A 26,226-nucleotide genomic window follows, 5' to 3' on the forward strand; every position below is an offset into this window, starting at 1 on the left:
ATTGCAGTGGAGGAGAGGAACTGGTATTAGGAAAGGTTAGCGTAGGTTGTATGCGTCCCTGAACAGTAGAGTCTTTAGGGAGCACTTGAAGCTTTAAAAACTAGAAGAGAGTCTTGTGGAGCAAGGCAGAGAGTTCCACAAGATGGGAGCCAGTCTGGAGCAGTCCTGTAAACGGGAGTGTGATGAGGTGACAAGAGAGGAGGAGAGTAGGAGGTCATGAGCAGAGCGAAGGGGACGGGAGGGAGAGTATCTGGAGACAAGGTCTGAGATGTAGGGGGGAGCAGTGCAGTTGAGGGATTTGTATGTCAGAGTGAGAGTTTTGTGTTTGATCCTAGAGGCAAGATCAGTATAATACAGTACAGTATATTATAGTGTAGTATGGTGTATTATAGTACAGTACAGTGTAGTATAGTACCATATAGTATAGTACAGCGTAGTATGGTATAGTATAGAATAATAATGTATAGTACAGTATAGCATAGTACAGAACAATATAGTACAGTATAGTATAGTGCAGCATTGTACAGTATAGTATAGTTCATTATAGTATATTATAGTATAGTACTGTATAGTGCAGTATAGTATAGAATAGAATAGTACAGTATAGTATAGTGCCGTATAGTATAGTACAGTACAGTATAGTAGAACATAGTGCAGTATAGTATAGCACAGGATAGCAAAAATGACACCTTCACACAGTATAAGAAAACGACAAATGCACAGCTGTCTCAAACACCCACATGAATTTCAACTGTATTAGCTACAGACTTGATGAGAGTTTGCCAGTTAATCCAGCGACAATACAGCCTCTGGATTAACATCAATACTTTTTTGTGGGCAGTAGAATGTACGGAAGGCAGCTGCGCTTTCGACTTTTTAAACACAGCGAAGGAAACAATGTGACAATAAGTGTTTTTGCTCTTAAGCAGTGTTTAAGCAGTTACACTGTTAACTGCTTATAGACACTTTTGTTAGTTGTAGCCACCTTTTTTTCCTTTTCACTTTTATAAACTGACTAATGTTTAATTAACGTCAAATGTTAGAATAAACACACTGAAATAAGTTGTTCCAAATCAATGCTCAACAGAAATGTTAGTTCTTTAACTTGTGGTTAGGCTACCCAGTTAATACAGTTACAGATGTGTCTGCAAGCAGAATGCTATTTCATAGAACTCTCATATCTATCTATCTATCTATCTATCTATCTATCTATCTATCTATCTATCTATCTATCTATATGTCTATCTATCATCTATACATCTATCTTTATATATATATATCATCTATCTATCATTCTATCAATATATAATCTATCTATCTATCTATCTATTTTCTATTATCTATATATTATCTATCAATCTCTCTATCTATATATTATCTATCTACACTTCTTAATATTTATCTATCTATCTACCTTTCTTAATATATATTATCTATCTATCTCTCTATCTATCATTTATCCATCTATCTATGTATCATCTATCTATCTATCTCTCTAGCTATCTAATATCTATCTTGCTATTATCTATCTATCTATCTATCTATCTATCTATCTATCTATCTATATATGAATCTATATCTATCTCTCTATCTCTCTATCTAGTTATCTATCTATCTATCTATCTATCTATCTATATATTATCTATATATCATCTATCTATCTATCATCTATATATCCATTATCTATCTATCTATCTATCTATTAATCTATCTATTATCTTTCAATCTATCTATCTATCTTAATATCTATCTATCTATCTATCTATCTATCATCTATATATCCATTATCTATCTATGTATCTATCTATCTATCTATCTATTAATATATCTATTATCTTTCAATCTATCTATCTATCTATCTATCTATCTTAATATCAATCCACATTTTGATTTCAATACACTAAGGGCTCGATGATATAAACTTTGCCTACTCAAAGCCACTTTTTCTCGCTTACTCTTGCAGGGCTGCCACGGTGGAATGATCATAAAAAAGGGGCAGTCCCTGCGAGTGGCGAGATGGCTCCTATTAAAAGTATTGGAGCTTGATGGATAGGGAAACTCCTTAGAGCGAAGTTAGCAGTGAGCAAGGGGAACACATTAAAATTAAAATCATGCAGCCAATATAGCTCACATTATGCTGCTTTCTGCATAGAGCATCTTACATTCACCTATTTTTTCGTATATATGTGTTTTTCTATTAGGGTTATAATTATTTTGAGTGTTCTGAGAAAAGCTTGCCACCTATAAGTTGGCGAGAAAAAACTGTGATATCTGCAGTGCGAAAATCTTTATAGAATTACACTGGGATTAGAGAGACATTTTCATATACGCCCATAAACGCCCACGTTCAGCCCATTTAAAAACAACAATTACACTGTGCATTTTGTATTTATAAGTTCAAATTTCTGTGTGATTTTTGCACATCCAGTGTACTACAATTACTATTTACGCTATGCATATTTAATTTGATTTATTCCTGTGTAAATTGCATACACTCTTTACTTTTTTGTTAACATACGATTTTTGGTAAAGAATTTTGTTACGGTTTTTGATGCACCTTAACAATACAATTTTTCCCTGCTTATTTTTGTGTGAATGGTTCAAATATTTGTTTTGTATGATGTTTAAAATACAAATTTTGCTGTGCACATTTCATATGAAATTGCAGTATACGCCCCTTAGCGAGACACCCATTTTCAGGGTACAAAGTGGCTTTAGATTATTCCACCAGGGAAATAGAAGGACTGGCGGCGAGCATTCTTTAATAATCTTGCCAGCCCAGAGAGCTTTCAATCATCAAGCCCTTAGAAGTTTTGCCATATTATGACCTTTATTTATATATATATATTCATTATTATATACATTAAAGAGATAGTCTACACCAAAATTTGTATTGTTTAAAAAGATAGATAATGCCTTTACTACCCATTTCCCAGCTTTGCACAACCAAATTTGTTATATTAATATAGTTTATAACATTTAAACCTCTAAATTTCTGCCTGTTTCTAAGCCACCACAGACAGCCTCTTATCACCTGCTTTTTTATTAGCTTTTCTCAACAAGAGACTGTTAATTCATGTGTGCCATATAGATAACATTGTGCTCTCTCCCAAGGAGTTGTGCAGGACACAAGACTAAATAGCTAAAATGCAAGTCAATAGATAATAAATAAATAGTCATGTGATAAGGGGATGTCAGAAGCGGCTTAGATACAAGGTAATCACAGAGGTAAAAAGTATCTTAATATAACCATGTTGGCTGGGGAATGGATAATAAAGGGATTATCTATCTTTTTTAAACAATATGAATTTTGGAGTAGACTATCCCTTTAACTCGAATCTTAAAGATACAGACCAAGTTGGTGTAATATTGGCTGGGTAGCAAATATATATATAATTATTATTGTTAATTAGGAAGGATGTGTGCTAAGAATAAATATTTGCACAAATTTAGAAATTTCAGACATTAGTGTTTCTTCCAAACCAAATGTGTTCAAATCTTGAATAATAAAGTGTTATGAAATGCAGTGGGACCCTGCATGAGAAATATCACAATTTAAGAGTTAGATGATTAAAGGATGTATCAGTGCAGTTCATCTAAGTATATTATTCAGTTAAGAACAGAGGATATGGGGGAAATAAAGAAGATTATACATCATTTTTCTTTTTAAACAGGAAGTTTGGAATGAGGTGACAGATGCAAATGATTAGGGGAACTATCACCAAGGAACAGAAGTAACAAAGATATAAAAAAGTAAAAGAGTGTTGTCACTTAATTACCATGGCGAAGCTGACAGAGGAAGAGGCCAGGAATAGGTGGAGCGGAAGATACCAAATCAAATGTATTCTTGTTCCATAGGACAAAATGTATTGAGTTTAAAAGTCTGGTTTAAATATTTTATTTTGGTCCTTCAAACTTAAAAAAATTGGCTGTGGGAGACAAATGGTTAAACTTATATCTCCTATCTTTCATGCAAATATATCATGGCAGCATCCAAGCTTGATCCTATCTTCCTGCTATACATTTTTTAAACTCATACCCACTAGGTGGAGCTCATGTTTCACATTGAGGTATTGAAACCTAAGAGAAAGTCCCAGGACACAGTTTAAATCATTGTTCAGATTGCAGTTCGCCACATGAAAGCAAAAAGGGTTTAAAATTGCCACTCTCTGCACCGCAAACACTGTTAACAACCAAATTCATTAACAGAGCTATCCATTTTTCACTGACAATTGCATTTTGCTCACAGAGCAGGCTAGTTTAATGTGTGCCTATGCTGTCATTTAGATGATTCCTATACACATGAAAAAGAGTGCAAATCCAATCAACATTAAGTTAACTGAATAACCTGATAGTATGATGTAGTTTGTACTGAAAAAGTTAAACACCATAAGATATTGACCGCTATATGCTGCGAATCTTTAAAACAGCCAGTAACGACCTACTGGAAATGATTGAAATTGTAAAAGCATTCACTACATTAAATGTAAATCTGTCATATTTTAACAATCTTTACATATAATGCTCTACAAATTATATGGGCCATAATGCATTACGTTTTTTTAATAGCCAGGCCTGAAAGACAAATTTACTATTTTAGAACAGCAATCTCAGACCTTACTTAACAGCTGTTTCAAGTACATGTGTAAGATTTAGAGCCGTGTCCATTTTTAATGTACCCTATGCAAAATATCTGTCATTAAAATATCAGGAGTTACAAATAAAAAAGTGAAATACTGCAGCTAAATTGGAGTTCATATATAAAATAAAATAATATATTTAATTTCGAGCTTGCACTACTTGAACAGGGATGTACACATGTTCATAGGAAAGGCCACAGTGCATTTTTTTTTCTTGAAGATGCATATTTTGAGATTCTCAGTCTTTATTAATAGAAAATAATTTGTTTCTATAAAAACTTCAACCAAACATTTATTTAAAGGGACAAGAAACCCAGTTATTTTTTTTTTCACTATTCAGACAGAAAATACACTTTTAAACAACTTTGCAGTTTAATAATATCATCAATTTTGCTTCATTCTCTTGATATACTTTTTCAAGGAGCAGCAATACACTACTGTGAGCTAGCTGATCACATCTAGTCAGCCAATCACAGGAGACAAATGTGTGCAGGCATTAATCACAAACTAACTCTTACTTGTGTAAGATATGTACATATTATGTTTTAACAATGGATACCAAGAGAGGAAATTACATTTGAAAATATAAGTGAATTAAAAAGTGTCTTAAAATTGCATGCTCTAGTTTAAAGGGACATGAAATCCAATTTTTTTCTTTCATGATTTAGAAAGAGCATGCAATTTTAAACAACTTTCTAATTTACTTCTATTTTCTAATTTGCTGCATTCTTTAGATATCCTTTGCTGAAAATCATATCTAGATAGGCTTTGTAGTTGCTGATTGGTGGCTGCACATAGATGCCTTGCATGATTGGATCATCCATGTGTATTGATAACAAAGGATATCTAAAGAATGAAGCAAATTAGATAATAGAAGTAAATTGCAATGTTGTTTAAAATTGTGTTCTCTAACTGAATCATAAAAGATTTTTTGGGGGTTTAGTGTCCCTTTAATTTTGAATTTCTTATTGCTTCAATAGTATAAATACAATAAATAAGACACATAAGTAAATACACCCAGAAACATATAAATGAGTCTAAACAGAAGAGACATTGAGGAGTGGTGTGCAATGGGAAAAGTGGGCTGTATAAGAATGCAATGTTGCAACAAGGTCTTAGGGTGACCAAGTAACATCTAGAATATGGGTTTATCCGAAAGCCATAAATCATGTCAAGGCAAACTGGTAGTCTCATATTGTAATTTTATGGAGTCTAATTTTGTAGTTTAAGACACGCAAATCATAGATAGTACTCTCTGATAGTCAATGGGTTAAACCAAAAATAGATGTGGAGTTATGTGATGGAAAATTAGCTCCCACCTCTGTGGCAGTAGCAAAAGTCAGCATTTGTGGCGATCAATGCAAATTAAAAGAGGCGTGGTGAGCTAAATATATGAAACTCTTGATTGATAGAAAGCAATGAAAGTCTAACTAGCATAAGGATCGATCAAACATCATCTCATTTGGTTTGCTGTACTTTAAACAAGAAAATAAATAACCAACTACAATGCAGAATGGGCATCAGTGTTTTTGACATTGATTTATATGATAATTATATATGTAACCACAAATATGACATCAAGGTTACTATAGCAATTACATAAAAACTACATAATTTAAGGGATATTCTAGAGAAAAATATGATACTCTATTTCATTATGGCTCTATTTTTTTAAACAAAATACTTATTTTACTATGTGTTTTTTTCTTTGTTTATTTTTTAACCCCTTCGAAAAAAATAAATATATACAGTATATGTACATGTGCAACACCAAACTGAGTTCTAGGTAAGGATTTGGGCTGCAATTGGAGCATACAAATTTAGAAATTCAACTCTTCTGGAAGAGGTCAAGTAAGTAGTACTCAGTTTTTAAATAAAAACAGCACAAAACCTTTATTTCTTCATCTTTCAAAAAAGACTAATGGTACAAGGTACACATTTCCCAAAAATCACCCAATCAGCCGGATCTCATACTCTAGGTGCTCAATCATATTTGTATACCTGCTGCTGATTGGTTTAGAGGCTGTATCCTTATTGGCAACAGCACTTTGACTATGTGTTTAAACCCCTTTAAAAATAAAATGTTCTTATAATGTGTATTATAAGTTTAGATATTTTTCTCATTGAAAACAAATAATGGATGATTTATTTGAAGACTTGTTCTATTTATTTTTAGATTTACTTATGCAAGTGAATGTTTTTCCAGTACACATCTCTTTGACACCAGTCTTTTATGTCTCTATTTCCTTTTCCAGAGTAGTGTCAGTTCCTCTCACCTGTGAGCGCCTCAGGCACTACGACTGGATGTTGGAAGGAATCAAGTCTGCTGGTCCCTAGCAAAAAAATAATAAAAAAAAATACAAAAATCTATTCTTTATATCAAGTATATTTCCTGACAAAGATATCTGATAATGATATTTACATGCTTCTATTTAAGAGTGGGAGGACTTTGCTCTGCCTTATTTCTCCTTGGAAAAGACATAAAGTAGATAAAGTGTGATTTTGTCTTGTCAAGATGCACCGTAGTTACTTAGATGTCCCCTGATTATGAGATAAAGTGATACAGAAATAATCATAAAAGATATTTAAAAAAACAAAAACTATTAAACATTTCTATAGCAACACACAAATATGTAAATAAAAATACAGCCTACAAAAAACAAGATCTTTCAAAAAAATCATAAAGAAACTTTATAATATAGGCATTAGCACCGGTTCTATATAGGGCTGAGGCGTGCTATGCACCCCCAAATGCACGAGTAGCGCCCCTCCCCCATCATAGGCCTGGGAATATTGTTATATCATAAAAAGACATATTGTAAAGCAAATACACTAAAAGAGAATATACATACATATATACACCTAAGCACCACATTTTAGGATGAAATATTTTATTGTGCATAAGATATACATGATGAATGCTTACACTTTTCAAAAAAATAATACAGGAAGAGAGAGAGAGAGAAAGAAAGAGAGAGAGGAGAGAGAAAAAATGGATTTAACCCAACTTTTATTGCGCGACGTTTCGGGGCTTTCACGCCTTCCTCAGACAGTCCACGAAATGTCATACAATAAAAATTTAAGTAGATTTAATCCAGAGAGTGCCATCTTCATTGTATAATTAATATGGCTATCATGCTGCTCCCTGGTCCTGTGATTGTATATTGTTAGTGAGAGTGCACCTACAACATTTGTATGTATGTATATATATACATATATATTAATATATATATATATATATATATATATATATATATATATATATATATATATATATATATAGAGCAACATATGAGACAGCACTCACTGGGCTTAATAAATTCAAAAACAAGTTTTGCATTTATTAAGCCCCTGCCTCGAACTGTATATATATATATATATATATATATATATATATATATATATATATATATATATATATATATATATATATATATTCTTTCTCCACAAGCGGAGTCAATATATTTGTTAAAGAGGCAGATGGGTTTTATGGTTGCATTGATACCAGATAGTGAAATCCTAAGGGCAGGGTTGCAAAAGCTTTAGACGACTCTATAGGAGGCTAAAATGAGTGATATGATGTGGATTCAGACCCTAGAGGAATATAATTTAATAGAAAAATGATTGCTTCCAGTAATACCTCATGTGATATTGAGAAGAAATGACAATCAAATTAACAGAATATTCTGTTGTTAGAAGGGCCATATACAGATAGGGACTTCTTGAAAAATAGAGTAATACTATGTTATTTAGTATCATATAACATCTAGCAAAAGGCAATACAATAATTGTGTATTTCTGTTATTGAAAAATGTGAATAAAAAAAATGCCCACAGCATATCTGAGTGACATGAAATTTAGGAGCCAGATACATTTTTGAGAATCCAGTCACGTTTTTTTAAGAACCATGGAAGCAATTTATAGACAAAATAATCCATATTTTAGGAGCCTGGACTAACAAGTATGCAGTGATTTATCAAGTCCTTATTTATCACATAAAATATAGATTAAGAACAAAATGTAAAAAAAATCGTTCAAAATATTGTCAAAGATTGCCATGTCTTGCTTTCTGGGTACTTTTTTTTATGTTTTTAAAGCACAATTTCTTTATATCTACAACTATGCACAATAATGTACAGGGTTTGTGGTAAATAAATTATCTCTGCATTTATTTTACTAGAAATGCATTAGTCAATGACTATTAAAAAAAAAACTAAACTTTTTGGATGTGGTGTTATACTAGTACCAAATGTGTATGGCACAGTTATATTCTTCTTTGTTTCTACTATGCACAATAAAGTGTATTAAATGATTTACTTGGTACATAGTCCCTAATATAAAACGACAAAATAATCTTTACAAATGCGTTTTGAGTTCAGGGTGTCCGTGCACCTTCTGAGCAATACTCGTGGTAAGGAAGAGTTATAACCCAGGGTAATACAGCAGGAGTGTGTAAATTAGTGAGTGCAGCGCTAGCTCCCTCTTGGCTGTGCACTGCAGTGACTAGAGTTTAAATCAATTCCTTTCCCTCAGTCACAGGCCAGGTAAATAGGGAGGGGCCTGTACCCACGCCCCCGTCTCACCCCTCCTCTTCTGTTCTGATTGGTGGGCAGTATGATAACTGACAGGCAGAAGCAGGGCAGTGGGAGGCAATAGTCTAGTAGCCCAGCCTTCTTGGCAATGTCTTGCAGCTGCACTAAAACTTAAAGCATTTATTCCACTGGGATATTGAGGGGAACTGGAGCAGGCACAGTTTGTGCAGTCATCATCTTCTACAGCAGCCTTGCTAGCAGCCACCATGGCTGGGATTGTACATTGCATATTATTTTCTGTGCTCTTTGGTGTATGTTCTGCAGTTACAGGATCTAGGATTTACCCAGCAAGTGAAGGTAAGCCTAGGACCCCATGTTACATTTGGATCTGCGTTTTTTGTGCTAATAGCTTGGGACAGGGGTATGGAGTGGTCACCCCTATATCTAATACAAGCGTCGCAGCGGACCCCATTCTGCGGGAGTTTACTTCTCTTAAAGATTTGCATGAAATGACAAACTTCAGCTATTTTCTCCTTGGTGGTTATTAAACCTGTTTGGTGGCCTCTGGATGGAAACGATGTCGGATGCTCATTAGATTTTTTATATTTTGTGTTGACAACTACAGGAGATCTGATCGATATTGTGGAAGAAACTCTACCTATTCCTTTACACCGGACTTGTTCTTGGAATTAAAATGTCTTGTTTAGCTGTAAATCAATGTATGTGCTATGTATAAATTCTTACCCAGTACCTTGATTGCATCCATGTGCATCGGTCACCGCGTCCTGGGTCCCCTGTACTCAGGGAGAAAGCAGATCGGATCGCTGCCTAAAACAAATAGTCCCGTACAAGGAAGCTTAGGTAGATTCTAGTCTCCATCATAAATTCAATCTGACATGCTGCCCCCATTTGTATAGAATAAATACAATGTCATAAGATGGGTATTAGGTGACTGTGCATTTGATTTACACCTTAGAGCAGTGGTCTCAAAGTACAGGCCCTGGGGCCATATGCGGCCCCCAAGATAGTTTCATGTAGCCCTCCTTTGTGAAAGGTAAACCATTTATTTGGGCTGTCCTTTTTTAGGGTTCTAAGAGGTGTAACTATAACACAAGATAAATATAGACAACTATGTAGGTCTGCTGTGGGTTACAAATCCCATCATGTACTACTACTTGGGTAAATGTCACTTCCAGATCCTAGTATATCTAGCATTTACTCAGTTCAAGTGTCCCCCATGAGCGCAGGACACTTGGCCAGTGGCCCCCCAGATACATTGAGTTTGATACCCCTGCCTTAGAGAAAGTTTGTCTCTCTAGAGTTACTGAATCTCTCTACAGGTCACACGTATATGGCTGCACATCACTCCTTATGCTAGTACTGTAATCATTTATCTAGCAGAATATTTTAATTCTGTATGTGTATATTATAGAAAATGATTGCACTCGCGTGGGAGCTTTTGCAGTCACAAAACGATGTAATATTAATCATTACAATATTGTTACAGAGCTTAGATTATTTGTATGTACTGAGGCTCCTCTAGCCCCTGCATATGCCTGTAGTCTGTCTGTGCAGGGACCTTTTGTTTTAGGGTAACGAGAAGAATCTCTCACTTTCAGACATACCTTGATGTTCCTGATGTGTCTATTCATTTATACATTTAGCTGCGTTTTTTGCTTTGCCAAAATATAATAAATGTGTTAATTTCATGCATTTTATTCACCTTTCCGTTTCCGTCACCAGCTTGTCTCTTTCACCATCTTTCTCCTCTAGATCCCGATCTCCTCCTCCCTTTATCGCGTGTAATTAACCTTTTATGAATAAATCAATGTAACTTTTATGGCACCAGCATACAGAGAAGTGTATATGTGTGTGTGTGTGTGTGTGTGTGTGTGTGTATATATATATATATATATATATATCATCTGTGTGTGATTCTATGGTTAATTTTGGGATGCTTGCAAATTTATGTATTTATATATATATATATATATATATATATATATATATATATATATATATATATATATATATATATATATATATATATATATATATATATACATATACATACATATATACATGCATACACACACATTCTCACACACACACACAAAATATATGTATGTGCCTTACTTTATTTGGAGATGGAGTGGGAGATGAGGTGGTTGATTTTGCTATGGAATAAGGATTTTTTAATTGTTTTGGTTATGCAAAGGCACTATCTATCTATCTATCTATCTATCTATCTATCTATCTATCTATCTATCTATCTATCTATCTATCTATCTATCTATCTATCTATCTATCTATCTATCTATCTATCTCTCTATCTCTCTATCTCTCTATCTCTCTCATCTATCTATCCTTATAAAATGCAAATAACTGCATATGGAGGTACAGATTGTGTTCATACCTGCATATTGTATAAACTGAACTTGCCTGCCATAAAGTTGCAGCATTGGGTTATTACAGATGGGGGGAGTTCAGCAGCTTGGAATGCTGATCACGTCTTCCTTTCTTTCTCCCCTGATCCCCTCTTTTTGTATACATTGAGCCCCATTGTTCTCTTTGTATCTTTAATCTTTCTTATATGAATCCTGATGGATGTAGATTACATTACTCTAAAAAACAGGGAATTTTGGGATTCTGGGAATAATTTAAAAAAAAAAAAGGAAACAGGAAAAAGAGCATGATTTGTAAGCACCACAAAATGTTATAATATTGGTAGTCAATATCTATATTGCAAGTTAAACCTGAAATTTATATCAGATAGAAGGCTGGCGATGCAGCAAAAGACTGAAAAAAACACAAATATTCTGATCCAAGATCTGCTAGATGGTCTGATCATGACCAGTCGATATGTGTGTGTACATAAAGATGCTATGTCTAGATATAGACAGACTGATATATGTTAAAGGTATATATAACATAATATGTGTGTGTACATAAAGATGCTATGTCTAGATATAGACAGACTGATATATGTTAAAGGTATATATAACATAATATGTGTGTGTACATAAAGATGCTATGTCTAGATATAGACAGACTGATATATGTTAAAGGTATATATAACATAATATGTGTGTGTACATAAAGATGCTATGTCTAGATATAGACAGACTGATATATGTTAAAGGTATATATAACATAATATGTGTGTTTACATTATTTTTGCTCAAAATGTAGTTTTGTGACATAAATACAACACTATTAAATATATACAAGATATATTCTATGCATCATTTGTAGAAGAAATGTGTACAAGCATATTATGAGTGATGTAAGTATTATATTTTCCTGCCATTTTTCCTCTTGTCTTTAACACATGATTATTGCAGCATGATGATTACAATCCAATGTTAACCAAGTTATTATTTGAACTCATGTCCTTCAAGATGGGAAATCAACACCTCAAAGCATCATCTTTGCATAGATATGATGTAACTTAGCAAAAATGAAAGTAAACGGCAACTTTACTGCAAAAATGACTTTGTTATGATGTTGATATGCACATCACACATGCCCCCTGCAAAACATAAATACATATATATATATATATACACACAAACACACACACACACACAACATGGTAATTTATTTAGTAAAGTAACCAATGCAGGATTTAGGGAGCATATTAACTGTGGTGTCTATTGCCCAGTCAGCTGGTAGTAACTGTGGCCTTGTATATTCTATTAACATATTTATATATTCTTTTCATTGCAGTGACCCTTTTGGACTCAAGATCAGTACAGGGGGAACTAGGCTGGATAGCAAGCCCTTTAGAAGGAGGGGTAAGTTTTGGATTTTACACAATTTAACAAGACTGCAATTGGATTATTGGATTTTTTTTAATTGCAGATGCTTATTTTTGGTTGATTTTTGAGTGACTTATTACCTATAAACTCCATCATATAGATTGCACTTATATATTAGACATTGTAATCTTATTTTAGATGCCCATTATAAAAACAAGTACAAAAAAAATCTTCCTACAAATTAGTATTTGTAACTGTCAGTTGAATATGTGGATGGACCCTCTATGGGTATAACCACAAATCATTTTAGATGGATCAGTACAGGTCATCTACTTTTGTAAATGTGCTCTTGAATTTTCAATATTGAGTATTTAACACAACCTGAAATGTACTGAATATTTCTTAAATGAAAAAAGAAAAACAGATATAATGAATGCCTATCACTTATCTTTTCAAATTATGAGGCGTCATTGCCCAAAATATGTTAAGACTGCTTGGCACCAGCAGCAAATTAGTTTTTTGTTTGTTAAACAATATCTTCCTCTTCATCGCAGTAGTAGAGCTGCTCATACCTATATATGTACTTGTGTCGTCCATATATTTACAGTTGTATGAGTTTTGAAATTATGCTTGAACTCTTTACAGCATATCTTGCACAGCAGAGTGCTTTGTTCCTATATATATATATATGTGTGTGTGTGTGTGTGTTCATCTCAAGTATGGCAATACCTAGATGTGAATAATTATTTTCTTTCGACACTAGGACAGTAGATGTGAGCAATGTTGTATGATTGATAAAATTAATCCTAATGTGAAAAATTGAGGAATAACTAAAAATGTGCAGCCAAACCCAGTCTCAATTTAATCCCCAACTGCTGATTTTGAGAACATAACTGGTTTATGCAATTTGTAGAGCATCTGTCAGTACCAGAGAGAAGATGGAGTGAGTGACAGGCAGCTGGCATGGTATCTAGAGAATATTTACTTGTGATTGTCTGCAATAGACAGTGTGAATTGCATTTCTAAAGCTTACAGGTCTTTTGTTTAGACATGGCCTGCATTTTCCCCATCAGATCAGTATAGACATATAGAGACCTGGTATATTAAAGTCCTTATTATGAGTGTACCTTTAGTAGTAGATTGATGTGACTTTTGAAAAAACATAAATAAATGCTTAATACATTTGATCACAGGCTCAGAAATAATAGATTATATTTTATGTGAAAAAATTTTGGGATTGCATCACATTTTTTTTATATCTCACAATGTTTATGTGTACGTATACGTGGATAACTACCGATAGATGGATAGACTGGATACATTTTTGCAATTTATTACCGTGACGCACATTTCAAAATTTCAGCAAATGTTGAATTTGACATTGCTTTGCTGTTTGACTTACACCTGGATATAATATGAACGGATTGTGTTATGGGTAATATCTAGACTGTCACTATCGCAGTAATATTTAAGTGATGCTGATTTCAGATGCCACTTTCCTGTCTCTCTGTGGACGTGACAGTTTTCTCCAAACTCGGCTTACGTACTTGTGCTATTTTTATGCAGCTAGTGAAAAATTTAATAGTACATGGACAGCTTAGACTCATCAGGAGCCCGAGTGAGCTTTCTCTTATAGGTTAACCATAACTTGTCTGACTTTCAGTTGAAACTGTACGTTAGATTAGATCTTGACAATATGCAATCTTTAGACATTCCTGATATAATGATAGTTGTTGAGCTTTTATTAGGCCATTAAACTGCTTTTTGTTAAAGGAATTGTTGAAGTGCTAGTGTCAATAAAAGGCAGGATATTCAGTTTTTGGCTCAGCTTTCAGCTGATTATGTAATTCTGTTATTTACTTTGAAGATATTCTAAAATTGATTGACAAATTTACACTGACTTTGGAGCCAGGACAAATATTGAGGAGCTAGACACACACATTTTAAAAGTCAGTCAAAGAGTGTTTGTTAAAAAAATAAAATTAAAAAAATTAAAATAAAAACAGACCCAGAAGTATAATTCTAGGAGCTATGGCTCCCTTGCTCCTAGTATTTATTTAGTATAAACAACTTTTTCTCTTCAATATTTTGTAGGCTCCACGTTCCTGTCCCCAACATAGCTGTGCATAAACATAAACTTCCTGTTCTGAAAAACATTTTAAACATGTTTTACTTATTCTTTTTGTATGCACCATGTTGTTTCTAAAGTGTTTAATTGCTCTTCTTTCCTATGCATTATAGAAAATGCTCGATTGTAACGTTCCTTTAAGCTAGCAGACCATTGTATTGTACCTGAGGCTAATAAATGTCAGCCAAGGTCAGGTGTATACTAAAGTGCTTCTGGTCAACATTATAAAAAATGACGTTAAGTTAGAACAGTTATGGGAAGTTTGAATATGAAAAAACTATTATTACAGCCTTCAAATATTTTTGTTCTATTTATCATTAGAGGAAAAGGTCACTCCAGCCCAATTTGTAAATCATCAGATCGTTTTTACTTCATGGTCCCAAAATACAAACAACAACGTTTCAGACCTCTCACAGGTGCTTAATCAGACATGAATAAGGACCTGTGAGAGATGTAAAACGTTGTTGCTTGTGTTTTGGGACCATGAAGTAATAAAGGTCTAATAATTTACATATTGGGCTGGAGTGACCTTTCCTTTCATACTTTGCATTGAGGAGTTGGCTGACCCTTTGCTCCGTGCCCACTACTGGCTGCTGTTCCCTACCTCGTTTGTATCATTAGAGGGTGTAGTAAGCAATCCCCTAAATTAGAGGGCGTAGTAAGCAATCCCCAGAATTGTTTATGAAATGTATCAGGGAATATGTGTTTTATTTTATTATGGTTGCCGATCTTTCTATTTATTTTGACAATTGTATGCTTTCATTGTTACTTTATTCATAAGTTGTAATGTAAGGATTAGAGCATTATTAAATGATGTTATAGTTAGCAGTTAGTTTATTATCAATTGTTACCTAACGTTCTGTGTTATTTTTTATAAAACATAGTGGGAAGAGGTGAGCATCATGGACGAGAAAAACACTCCTATACGCACGTATCAAGTTTGCAACGTTATGGAGCCAAGTCAGAATAATTGGTTACGGACTGACTGGATTGGTCGCAATGGGTCACAAAGAGTATATGTAGAGATAAAGTTTACTTTGAGGGACTGCAATAGCTTACCAGGGGTGATGGGCACTTGTAAGGAGACCTTTAATCTATATTACTATGAGTCTAACAATGACAAGGAACGTTACATCAGAGAAACACAGTTTGTAAAAATTGACACTATTGCTGCAGATGAAAGTTTCACCCAAGTGGACATTGGTGACCGTATTATGAAGCTCAACACAGAAGTTAGAGATGTTGGGCCCCTAAGCAAAAAAGGCTTCTACTTGGCCTTCCAGGATGTTGGAGCATGCATTGCTCTTGTGTCAGTTCGTGTCTTCTTCAAGAAGTGTCCTTTTACCGTTAGAAACCTAGCACAATTTCCTGACACAATCACTGGGTCTGATACATCTTCATTGGTGGAGGTCCGTGGTTCCTGTGTTGACAACTCAGAGGAGAAAGATGTGCCTAAGATGTACTGTGGGGCTGATGGCGAGTGGCTGGTACCCATTGGTAACTGTCTGTGCAACTCTGGGTATGAAGAACGTAATGGGAGATGTCAAGGTAAGTCTGTTACCTTCTGTATGTTTCCATCTGGAATCAGATTGTGTAATTGAATCTACCATAATACATGAATTAGCAGGTCCCATGGGGGGACAATTGACAGAAGGGTGCACATACAAGGCCAAGAGGTCCAGGTGGTAGGGATGGCACAAGGCAAATTATGAACAAATGGCAAGGCAGAAGGCAGAGAGACATTGAGTTTGGCTCATTAATTAATACAGAATTAAACATTATTTGATCAGAACTCTTTATCAAAGATATAACAAGTTTATGGCAACCATAACTCTTTTAACCCTTCAGCTGTTTTACACACATTTTAATTTCCAGTGTGTAACTGGAACTCTGTGTATTGGCCGGTCATATTGTAATGCAGTATGAGCTGACAATCAGTTGTAGTTTAATATTACATTATTGTGTAAATGCCTTTATGCTGTTTGTATCTGTAGAGTCTAATTACAATGGTTTCTATTTTCAGGTATAAATAGTGGGGAAAATGTGTATAAATATATGCTAACATATTCATTTTCTTGTTCAAATTCCAAGCCATAGTATTCTCCAGAAATACTGAATCTGCAGATTATTTTTTTAATGTATTCCTGTCAAAAACAAATGCAACAAACAAGAAAAGTCTGATTTATATAGAAAATAATTGTGGGTTAGATGAGAGGTTTTGATTATAGCATGCATGTAAAAAGTGTTCTGGTTGTGCCTTAAATGAGTATTTGCATTGTATTCATTAAGATGTGATATTTGTTGTTGCTGTACTAGTAAGAGTAGGGTTATTATGTTATTTTAAATACACACTAAATTTAGCCAAATTAGCTTTGCAAGTTCATTGGACATCTTGAATTGATTGGTAAAGTATTACATAGGTATAATGCAGTTATCGTATCTACATATGATAGTCAGAAATGTGTCTCATATATAAAATGTATTTGCTCAAAAGAGATTGGTTCATATTAGTAAACCTTTGATTTATTTGTTTTAGTGCTAGTAACTTGATCTTGGCTTGTAACATTCCAAGGGATAGCATATGCAGGATCAGTGACATAAGGCACATTTGGTACATGAGTGGACTCTTCATCAAGCTGCCTAGATTTTATTAATCACTTTCTCTCTGCTTCGGAGAGAGAGCTCCTTTCTTCTGCATGTGTTCTCTTGCCCTCGGTGTCTTCATGGTACATATAATCTACATAACATCTCTAGCTTTATTGCTGACTTTAGAGTCCCTGTGTGTCAGCAGCTGGTTTATAGGCCACCATTTGGCATGCTGTGGTCAACATCATGACTTTCTTTAGTTCTACATTTTTTATTGTCAATAGCATTCCACTTGATATTAAATTATTTGTATTCTTGGAATGTCAAGGGATTCCACTTCTGAATGTCCAGTTTGGGTTCAGCTTTTTTAGAGATAAGAGTGAAGGGTGTGGATTTTTAGGGAATTAATTGTTCCTCTGAGAGGATAAGAAAAGCTCACCAGCCTGTAGGTTATGACCCCTGCTAGCAGGTTGTTCCTCAGTTGTCTAAGGGAGGTTGGACCAAAGTAGACCAAACACAAGCAGGGGGTCCTGAGGTCACTCAATCCCTCATCCATCTTCCTCTTGTCACTGCCTGGTCACATCCTATGATTGATTAAGATCTTCAGTTTGACAAAGACCTACTGGGCTTCACTCTCAGGGGTCAGAAACAGGGAATCCAAAGACCTTTGAAAGTTGCCCCCTTGGAAAAGCAAACCCTATCTATAAATTGATCTCAATCAAAAAGACTTTATCCCTTGTGACATAATTATCTGGCTCTAGTAATTGATGTTAATAACTTATATTTTATCTGCTCTCTTTTGAGTCAATCATATATTGTATTGCATAATTTATTTGTATAATATATACTTTAGTTATGTTATTTTAAAAAAATTCATTTTGGTGCTAATATAGTTAAAATGTAGATGTATTTCTCCTCTGTTAATCCTTTTTTCAGCAGGAGTTAGGAGCTGTATGTGACTTGGTGAGTTGCTTTACAGCAGTGCTGACTCGCTTTCTGGCCTACAGCTAGCGGAATAAGGAGAGTCTTTCCTAATAACAAGTTATCTCTACAATTCATTATTAATCTTTGCTTTCAGTTTAGACTTACATAAATATGCCAAACAGGGAAGAAAATATTAAATGGCTCACATATAGATCTTTTTTTTCTTCATTATTTGTAAACTTATATTTGTGTATATGTAAATTTAATTATTTCACTTAGAATCCTTGGTTAAAACTTTCTGCTTTCCTTGGGAGCATACTGAGGACGATCAGTAGCATTCACATGTAAGCACTGCTGCCATATACTACTGCTCATGACAACAATGTTTGTTACAATATTATACAGTTATAGTGCACAAGTCATGCACATGCATAGGTACACTTTCATAGAAATGGAGCTATGTTTAAACAACAATACCAAGAGAAATATGTCCCATTTTATTATAGAAGTAACTTGAAAAGTTTCTATTTGTACACTTTATATGGACAGTGAAAGTTTAATTAAAGGGACAAAATTTAAATGCATATAGATGCATTACTTTTTTGAATAGAAACATAATTGCAATATACGTGTACAGGTGGCCCTCGTTTTAAAACGGTTCAATTTACTCCGTTTCAGAATAACAACCTTTTTTCCCAGTCATGTGACTGCTATTGAAAAGCATTGAGAAGCAGTGCATTTATTAAAATAGCCAGTAGGTGGAGCTGTCCGCTTGTGTTGCAGCAAAGCCAAGCAAGCTGAAATTAATCAGTTTAACCAGACCTGAGCTATCGAGCAGATTTCAAAGGAACAAGATCTTCCTGTCTATAAATCAATCCAGATTGGAATGCATAGAAAGAACTGTTTGCAGAAAAATGCAAGTGAAGTCTGTGTTGTGTGATTATTTTATTAGGTATATAATGCTGTTTATCAAATGTTTTTGATCATTTAACTTAGTGTAATTATATATTCTGTGTTATCTGATTATTTTATTAGGTTTATAATGCTGTTTAGCACGTAAAGTCTTAATTTCAAAGCTTTAAAAATAATGTATTAGGTCATACTTATGACAATTTTGAGAGAGGCCTGGAACCTAACTCCCTCACTTCCCCTTGACTTACATTATAAACTGGGTTTCAATTTACAACGGTTTCGGTTTACAACCATTCCTTCTGGAACCTAACCCCGGCGTAAACTGAGGGCTACCTGTATTGGCAAAAATGCTTCTAGTAAAAGTTATCACTGTTTTAGTGTTAAAGGGACACTGAACCCAATTTTTTTGTGTGATTCAGATAGAGCATGCAATTTTAAGCAACTTTCTAATTTACTCCTATTATCAATTTTTCTTCGTTCTCTTGCTATCTTTATTTGAAAAAGAAGGCATCTAAGCTAAGGAGCCAGACAATTTTTGTTTTAGAACACTGGATAGCACTTGTTTATTGGTGGATGAATGTATCCACCAATCAGCACAAACAACCCAGGTTGTTCACCAAAAATGGACCGGCACCTAAACTTACATTCTTGCTTTTCAAAAAACATACCAAGATAAAATTTGATAATAGGAGTGAATTAGAAAGTTGCTTAAAATTGCAGGTTCTATCTGAATCACAAAAGAACAAATTTGGGTTCAGTGTCCCTTTAAATTTTTTGTGCATTTGAAGAATTCATAGATATTCTCAGTGCACCAGTATTTTAAATACCGCGGCTGCTCAGAGTGCCAGTGGGGCTTTGTATTATGTCAGCAATTAACAAATTGAGTCATTACCAGATGGTGTAAGCACCTTAGGCTCTCTGAGTAAGTACTGAGTTTAAAATGCTGGTGCACGATGCATACTTAAATACACTTTTGAAACAGCTATAGCTTTTATTAGAAGGATTTTTGCTAATACATGTATATTACAGAAATGTTTCTATTCAAAATTGAAATGTGGATTCTAGTTTTGACTGGAATATCCCTTTAACTGATTTGTTTCTAGTGCATTTTTCAGTGTTAATACTCATGGATGAGTTTGAACTATTTTTATTGCAATCTGATCATCAGGGCACAACCATAGAATGTCATGCTGACTTATTGTTTACATGTAAGATAAGAAGTTTTTTTTTTCATGTTCCATCCCTCATTGAGGGGGCAATTTATCAAGCTGAGGCGGACAGGGGCGCACATACGCCGCAGCTCGCCTCTGGCTGGCTGAATTCCCCTGGCGGAATTCAGCATTGCACACGAGCGCTGTTTTGCGCTTGTGTGCAATTTTGTCCCCTTCTCGAGCACAGCCAATCATGCGCAGGCAGGAGATGTCAATCTCCCCGATCAGACTAGACAGCGGAGACTGAATTTTCGCCACTTTAGAGATGGTGAAAGATTAGGGAAGCAGCGGTCTGATGACCGCTGCTTATTAAATACGGCGTGCAGGTTCTCTTGTGAAAACCTGCAGCCGTAGTGGGTCGATAAATCGACCCCTAAGTATTCACGTTAGTAGCAACACCAAGCCCACATAACTACAGGAGATGAGTTACCAGCATAAGGATGTTTAAACTTGTCAATGATCAGCAGGTGAATTCTAAGCAGACTCAGAAATAACTATTTGCATAACTGCATGTGGACATTCTGAATATTCATAGGTCTCTTTCATCTGCATTATCAATCCTTCCTCAGAAACTATGTCTCCTCACTACTGAGATGTATCTCCCCATGCCCCCTACTTCTTGTTCTCTCTGTCCCTAATGAATAGAGACTGTCAGTTATCTGTAGAGCTTCTCCTGTGCTTTCCCTGCATGCTGCCAGTTCTCCATTTACATATTATGCGTGCATCTTCATACATAATACCCAGCTCCCCCCCCCCCCCCACGCAACACACACTTGACAAGGCATAGAAATATTGATTTAAGGTCTTCAGCCAAAATCGCTTCTTTCCTTTCAGAAGGTTTGTCTGTTGTGATTGCATTGTAGCCTCTGCTTTAGTTTGTTCCATTCTAGGACAGTAATTGGAGCAAGTGATTTCTTGAGTTGCTATGGTCGGCAATAATACCACCAAAATCCGAATGGTTTCTTTCTGATTTTGATTCCTGGTAGTATCCCTATTTGTGTTTTTAGTAGTGTGAGTCACATATTTTGCAAACCGCAGGATAACAATAAATATGAGGATGATAAAGAGAGTTACATAACTATTCTATTTTCTTTGTTTGTTGTTTTTTTACTATTGCCTTATCAGCAAGAAGTAGATGTTGTCATTGTAGCTATTTATGAGATGTTTTCTGCTAAAGAATGGTGAAAGCTGCAGTGCCATTGATGTTGGCACTTCTTTGACTTGGTAATCATGTTTATCGTTTGTTGGTGCTAAGGGTATAGTAGGTAGTGCAGCCTCTGTCTATAGTCAGAGGTCCTATCTCACTGCTCTAGTGGCATAAATTCTTTTTTTCAGTAACAATGCTGGGTAGGTGGCACTGCTGCCTCAGGATTATAGAGACGGCTGTAATTATTTGCGGACACTGCTGATGTACGTTACATCTTGTGTACGCTTATATAGAAATGTATTTGAAATATTATATCCATTAAAGTCTATTGAGAAATACTTCTAATGTCATGGGTAGAAGAGCTGAGGGAGGATTATAATAGATCCCCCTAATACCCTATATTTTCAGGATTTTTTTGTTGGAAAATGAGCTTGAATTTGTGTCTGATTAGTGCACAGTATTCTCATAATTAAGTGAAGAATATATTGTCAGACTTTGCCCATTGAATCACACCATTTATAAAGATTGGGGCTTAGCCTACATAAATAGGCAAAATTAGACTTACTTCAAATCTGGGAAGGGATCAGGTTGCTGGGCGGTTTTGTTCCGAAAGTTGATTGCTTCCTCCAAAATTGCTTTATTTACTTATTGTATATGACACACTGTGAGCAAGCTGTATTTAATCTACTTTAACAATTTACATTTGCTGAAATCCAACAAATGCACTTAACCCCTTAGCTGCCAGAGAGCAGTGAAAAGCACTTCATAGCAATGTAACAGTGCGGTCTGGCATAATAGGGGTTAAATGTAAGTATAAGTTGCAAAAGATGTAAAAAAACCCCTCTATTTACCCATACAAAATGCTTTTTGTTACAACATCATCTTTGCTAGTTAAAAATGTAACTCTTTCCTTCACATATGGAATGCATTAAATTTCTAATATTTATGAGTTTTGCTGGATGACATAGTCCTGTCTCATGAGGTAACTTGGGCCGACCTGACACTCCTTGTAGAATTCTGCTGCTGTTCCGTTTTACTGCATCTGAGCAGTAAAAACAAAACAAAAAACAGACTTTGCCGACTGTTGAAGTGCTGGCTTCTTTTCGGAGTGTGCCAGCAAAGCACCAAAACAAGGGCAGGGCCAGTGAAAATAAATTTGCATGTCAGTGCTTCCTCTGAATCAATACTCTTTCTGTTTTCCTTCGCCTCATTTTTAATCAGCCCATCTGCTTTCTGTTGTTGGCGCCCTCTGTTCCCTAGTGTGCCACCTTCACCCGTACTGCAGATATTTGGCTCAGGGAGTTTTAAGAAAAGAGTCCAGAAGATCCTTGTGTGCCTGAACATTATTATTCACAAATTGTATTTAATTTAATACAGCGTATCTTCTAAATATAGGGAATAAAGTCATGTCAGCTCAATGCCAAATTATTTATCTGTAAAACTATAGAACAATTTCATACAAGTGTACAGATTGTCCATCAGAACAGATAAAAATGAACGATTATTTTTTTTTAAATCTGATTTTTTTTTTAATTTAAATAGGATTTTTTTTAAATTTATATAAGATTATTTTTTTTTAAATAAAATGCTTTCTGAGAAAAAAAAATCTAAAGATAGTGTCTATTTTAAGAAACATTATAATCCAAAGGTTATTCATCCTGAAATATAGATTCGCTTTTAGTTATATAGCAAGATGCTGTATATTCAATGCTGTAATGTTTGTTTGTTTTTTGTAAATTAATTCCATTTATCCATTCACAATGTTGTTATTCAAAGGTTTCTGTCAGATTATTTTGGACAATTTTTCTATCTTGAAGATATTATTACATATTATTGGTTTTGTAGTTCTCAAAACTGTGAATTTGTGTCTGCAGAAATAACATGCCCCTTCTTCACAGCAAAAATGTTATAAAATAAACATACAGAGTTGATAAATAGACCTTAAAGGGACATAATCATGAAAGATACATTTTCAGATTTACTTCTATTATCAGATAGTTCTCTTGAAATCCTTTGTTGAAGGAGAGCAATGCTCTACTGGGGCCTAGCTGAATAAAGTTGGTGAGACAGATACAAGCAGCTAGATCACAGTAGTGCATTGATTATGAGCCTACCTATGTATTCTTTTCAACAATGGATTACCAAGAGTACAAATCAAATTAGATAAGAGAAGTCAATTGGAAAATTCCTTTTTAATTAAGAAAGTTTAATTAAAAATGAAAAATAATGTTATTGTTTTAGTTAAATACAACTATTTTAATTGTTATTATTAATATAATCGTTATTTTTATCCTTTCAATAAAGTACAGATGAAAAGTTGATCAAATGATTAACCAATTAAACTGGAGATAGTTCACTTCCAAATAATTGCATTCATTTAGACGATGTATCTATGCAAATGTAATGATATATAACCAAGTCAGTAATAGTCTGATATAACTGGAAAAACAATCTGAGAACGTATTATTATTCTAAAAATGAAGACCATGTTTTAAATCGTTTTAAACCGGTCTTACTTACTAGTGATTTAAAACATGGTTTAAATCAAATGCACCCTGTTGTCCATCATTAAAAAAACCATACTCTATCACATCAGTATTTGTCATATACCCTTGCTGTGATACACTTTCCTTTAGAGCATCACTTTACAATTCTATTTATAAATAATATGTATATAAACTCGGATCACAAAATAAAATAACATTTACAGATATTACATCCTCTTTCGCATTTGTGTCTCTGTTATATTTAAACAGTTTATTTCCCATGAGCCATCTCATATTATTACCATGTAATATAAGACCAGATCTTCCCTCCCTGATCACCTTTCTGATAGGTTATCAGTGGCTACAGACCATTTACTGTTTGTGAATATATCCGAATACGTGATAACTACTTACAGATCTTCCATCTTATTTGATGGGCTAGATATTACAAATCCATTCACACCTAACACATACAGACCTAGTGTTGCTGAATGAGAATAGCTGTGTGCATCAGTTGAACATTAATCTGGGAGCCTATTGCACTGAATCCCCTCCTGTGCTGCTATGGTTAACCTATGTCTAGCCATAAAATGATGCAATTTCCCTCAGTTCCAATCTGCAAATCTTCTTTTAATGCAGATTGTAATGCTAGTTTCCAGTACAAGCTGCTGTCATTAGGAAAGTTATTTTCCAGCATCAAGGCGCAAAACTATAAAACACATTTATTCCAAAGCTCTATTTTGCTTCCAAAGATTGAAGGTTGGCTAACCCCTCACTAATCAGGCCACTTGCCCATTGCAACATGAAAAGAGTTTTGGATTTATTTTCTCTATCCGTCTATTTCTTTTACATTGCTGTCAGCATTTTCTACATAACTGTTTATTCCTGTGTGGAGTTTTTAAGGCTCACAGTAGGGTGGGACCCAGTCACACTCCACCTTTGACGCTGGGCCGAGCTCTTTGTATTTGTAGTAGAGCTTTTATTCATTCCCACGGCAAACCTTAACTACATAGTTTGTGCTGCTGAAAAACAAAACAGTAATAAGCACTTCCTTCCGCCTGCATTTTGTGGTATTCTTCAAATCACTGCTAGATGCTGTAGGAGAAGCTGCGCTTAGCTGCCAAAAAGATCTCCAAAATGTGTGTCAGACCTGGCTAGGGACAATAAATAGCTTATTGAAAGTGCTGTAACAAGAAGAGGAAAACACACACCCTAGCAACATCCTCTGATTTTTATCATTTAATATTTTATTCCATAAAAACATTTAAGTTTGCACAACACCTCTGAAAGTGGATCGTTCTTTCTGTTTGATATCTGACTGAGGGCACTAACACTAATGTTATTGTGTTTGATATCTGACTGAGGGCACTAACACTAATGTTATTTAGTGTTTGATATCTGATTGATATCTGACTCAGGGCACTAACACTAATGTTATTTAGTGTTTGATATCTGATTGACATCTGACTGAGGGCACTAACACTAATGTTATTGTGTTTGATATCTGATTGATATCTGACTGAGGGCACTAACACTAATGTTATTTAGTGTTTGTTATCTGATTGACATCTAACTGAGGGCACTAACACTAATGTTATTTAGTGTTTGATATCTGATTGATATCTGACTGAGGGCACTAACACTAATGTTATTTAGTGTTTGATATCTGATTGATATCTGACTGAGGGCACTAACACTAATGTTATTTAGTGTTTGATATCTGATTGACATCTGACTGAGGGCACTAACACTAATGTTATTTAGTGTTTGTTATCTGATTGACATCTGACTGAGGGCACTAACACTAATGTTATTTAGTGTTTGATATCTGATTGACATCTGACTGAGGGCACTAACACTAATGTTATTTAGTGTTTGATATCTGATTGACATCTGACT

General features: G+C 34.6%; 1 protein-coding gene across 1 annotated transcript in view; it reads left to right on the forward strand.

Moving 5' to 3' along the window:
* The first annotated feature begins 9,378 nt into the window (after positions 1–9,378).
* The window catches only part of EPHA4 (EPH receptor A4), a 69,170-nt gene continuing 52,322 nt past the window's right edge, over positions 9,379–26,226 (forward strand). Inside the window, exons 1-3 of the mRNA XM_053709968.1 lie at positions 9,379–9,529; positions 12,902–12,969; positions 15,946–16,609. Of these exons, the coding sequence (XP_053565943.1) occupies positions 9,439–9,529; positions 12,902–12,969; positions 15,946–16,609 (823 nt within the window). The 5' untranslated portion in view covers positions 9,379–9,438. The remainder of the gene's footprint in view (positions 9,530–12,901; positions 12,970–15,945; positions 16,610–26,226) is intronic.

Source organism: Bombina bombina, chromosome 4 (genome assembly GCF_027579735.1).
Source record: "Bombina bombina isolate aBomBom1 chromosome 4, aBomBom1.pri, whole genome shotgun sequence".
NCBI classification, from domain to species: Eukaryota; Metazoa; Chordata; class Amphibia; order Anura; family Bombinatoridae; genus Bombina; species Bombina bombina.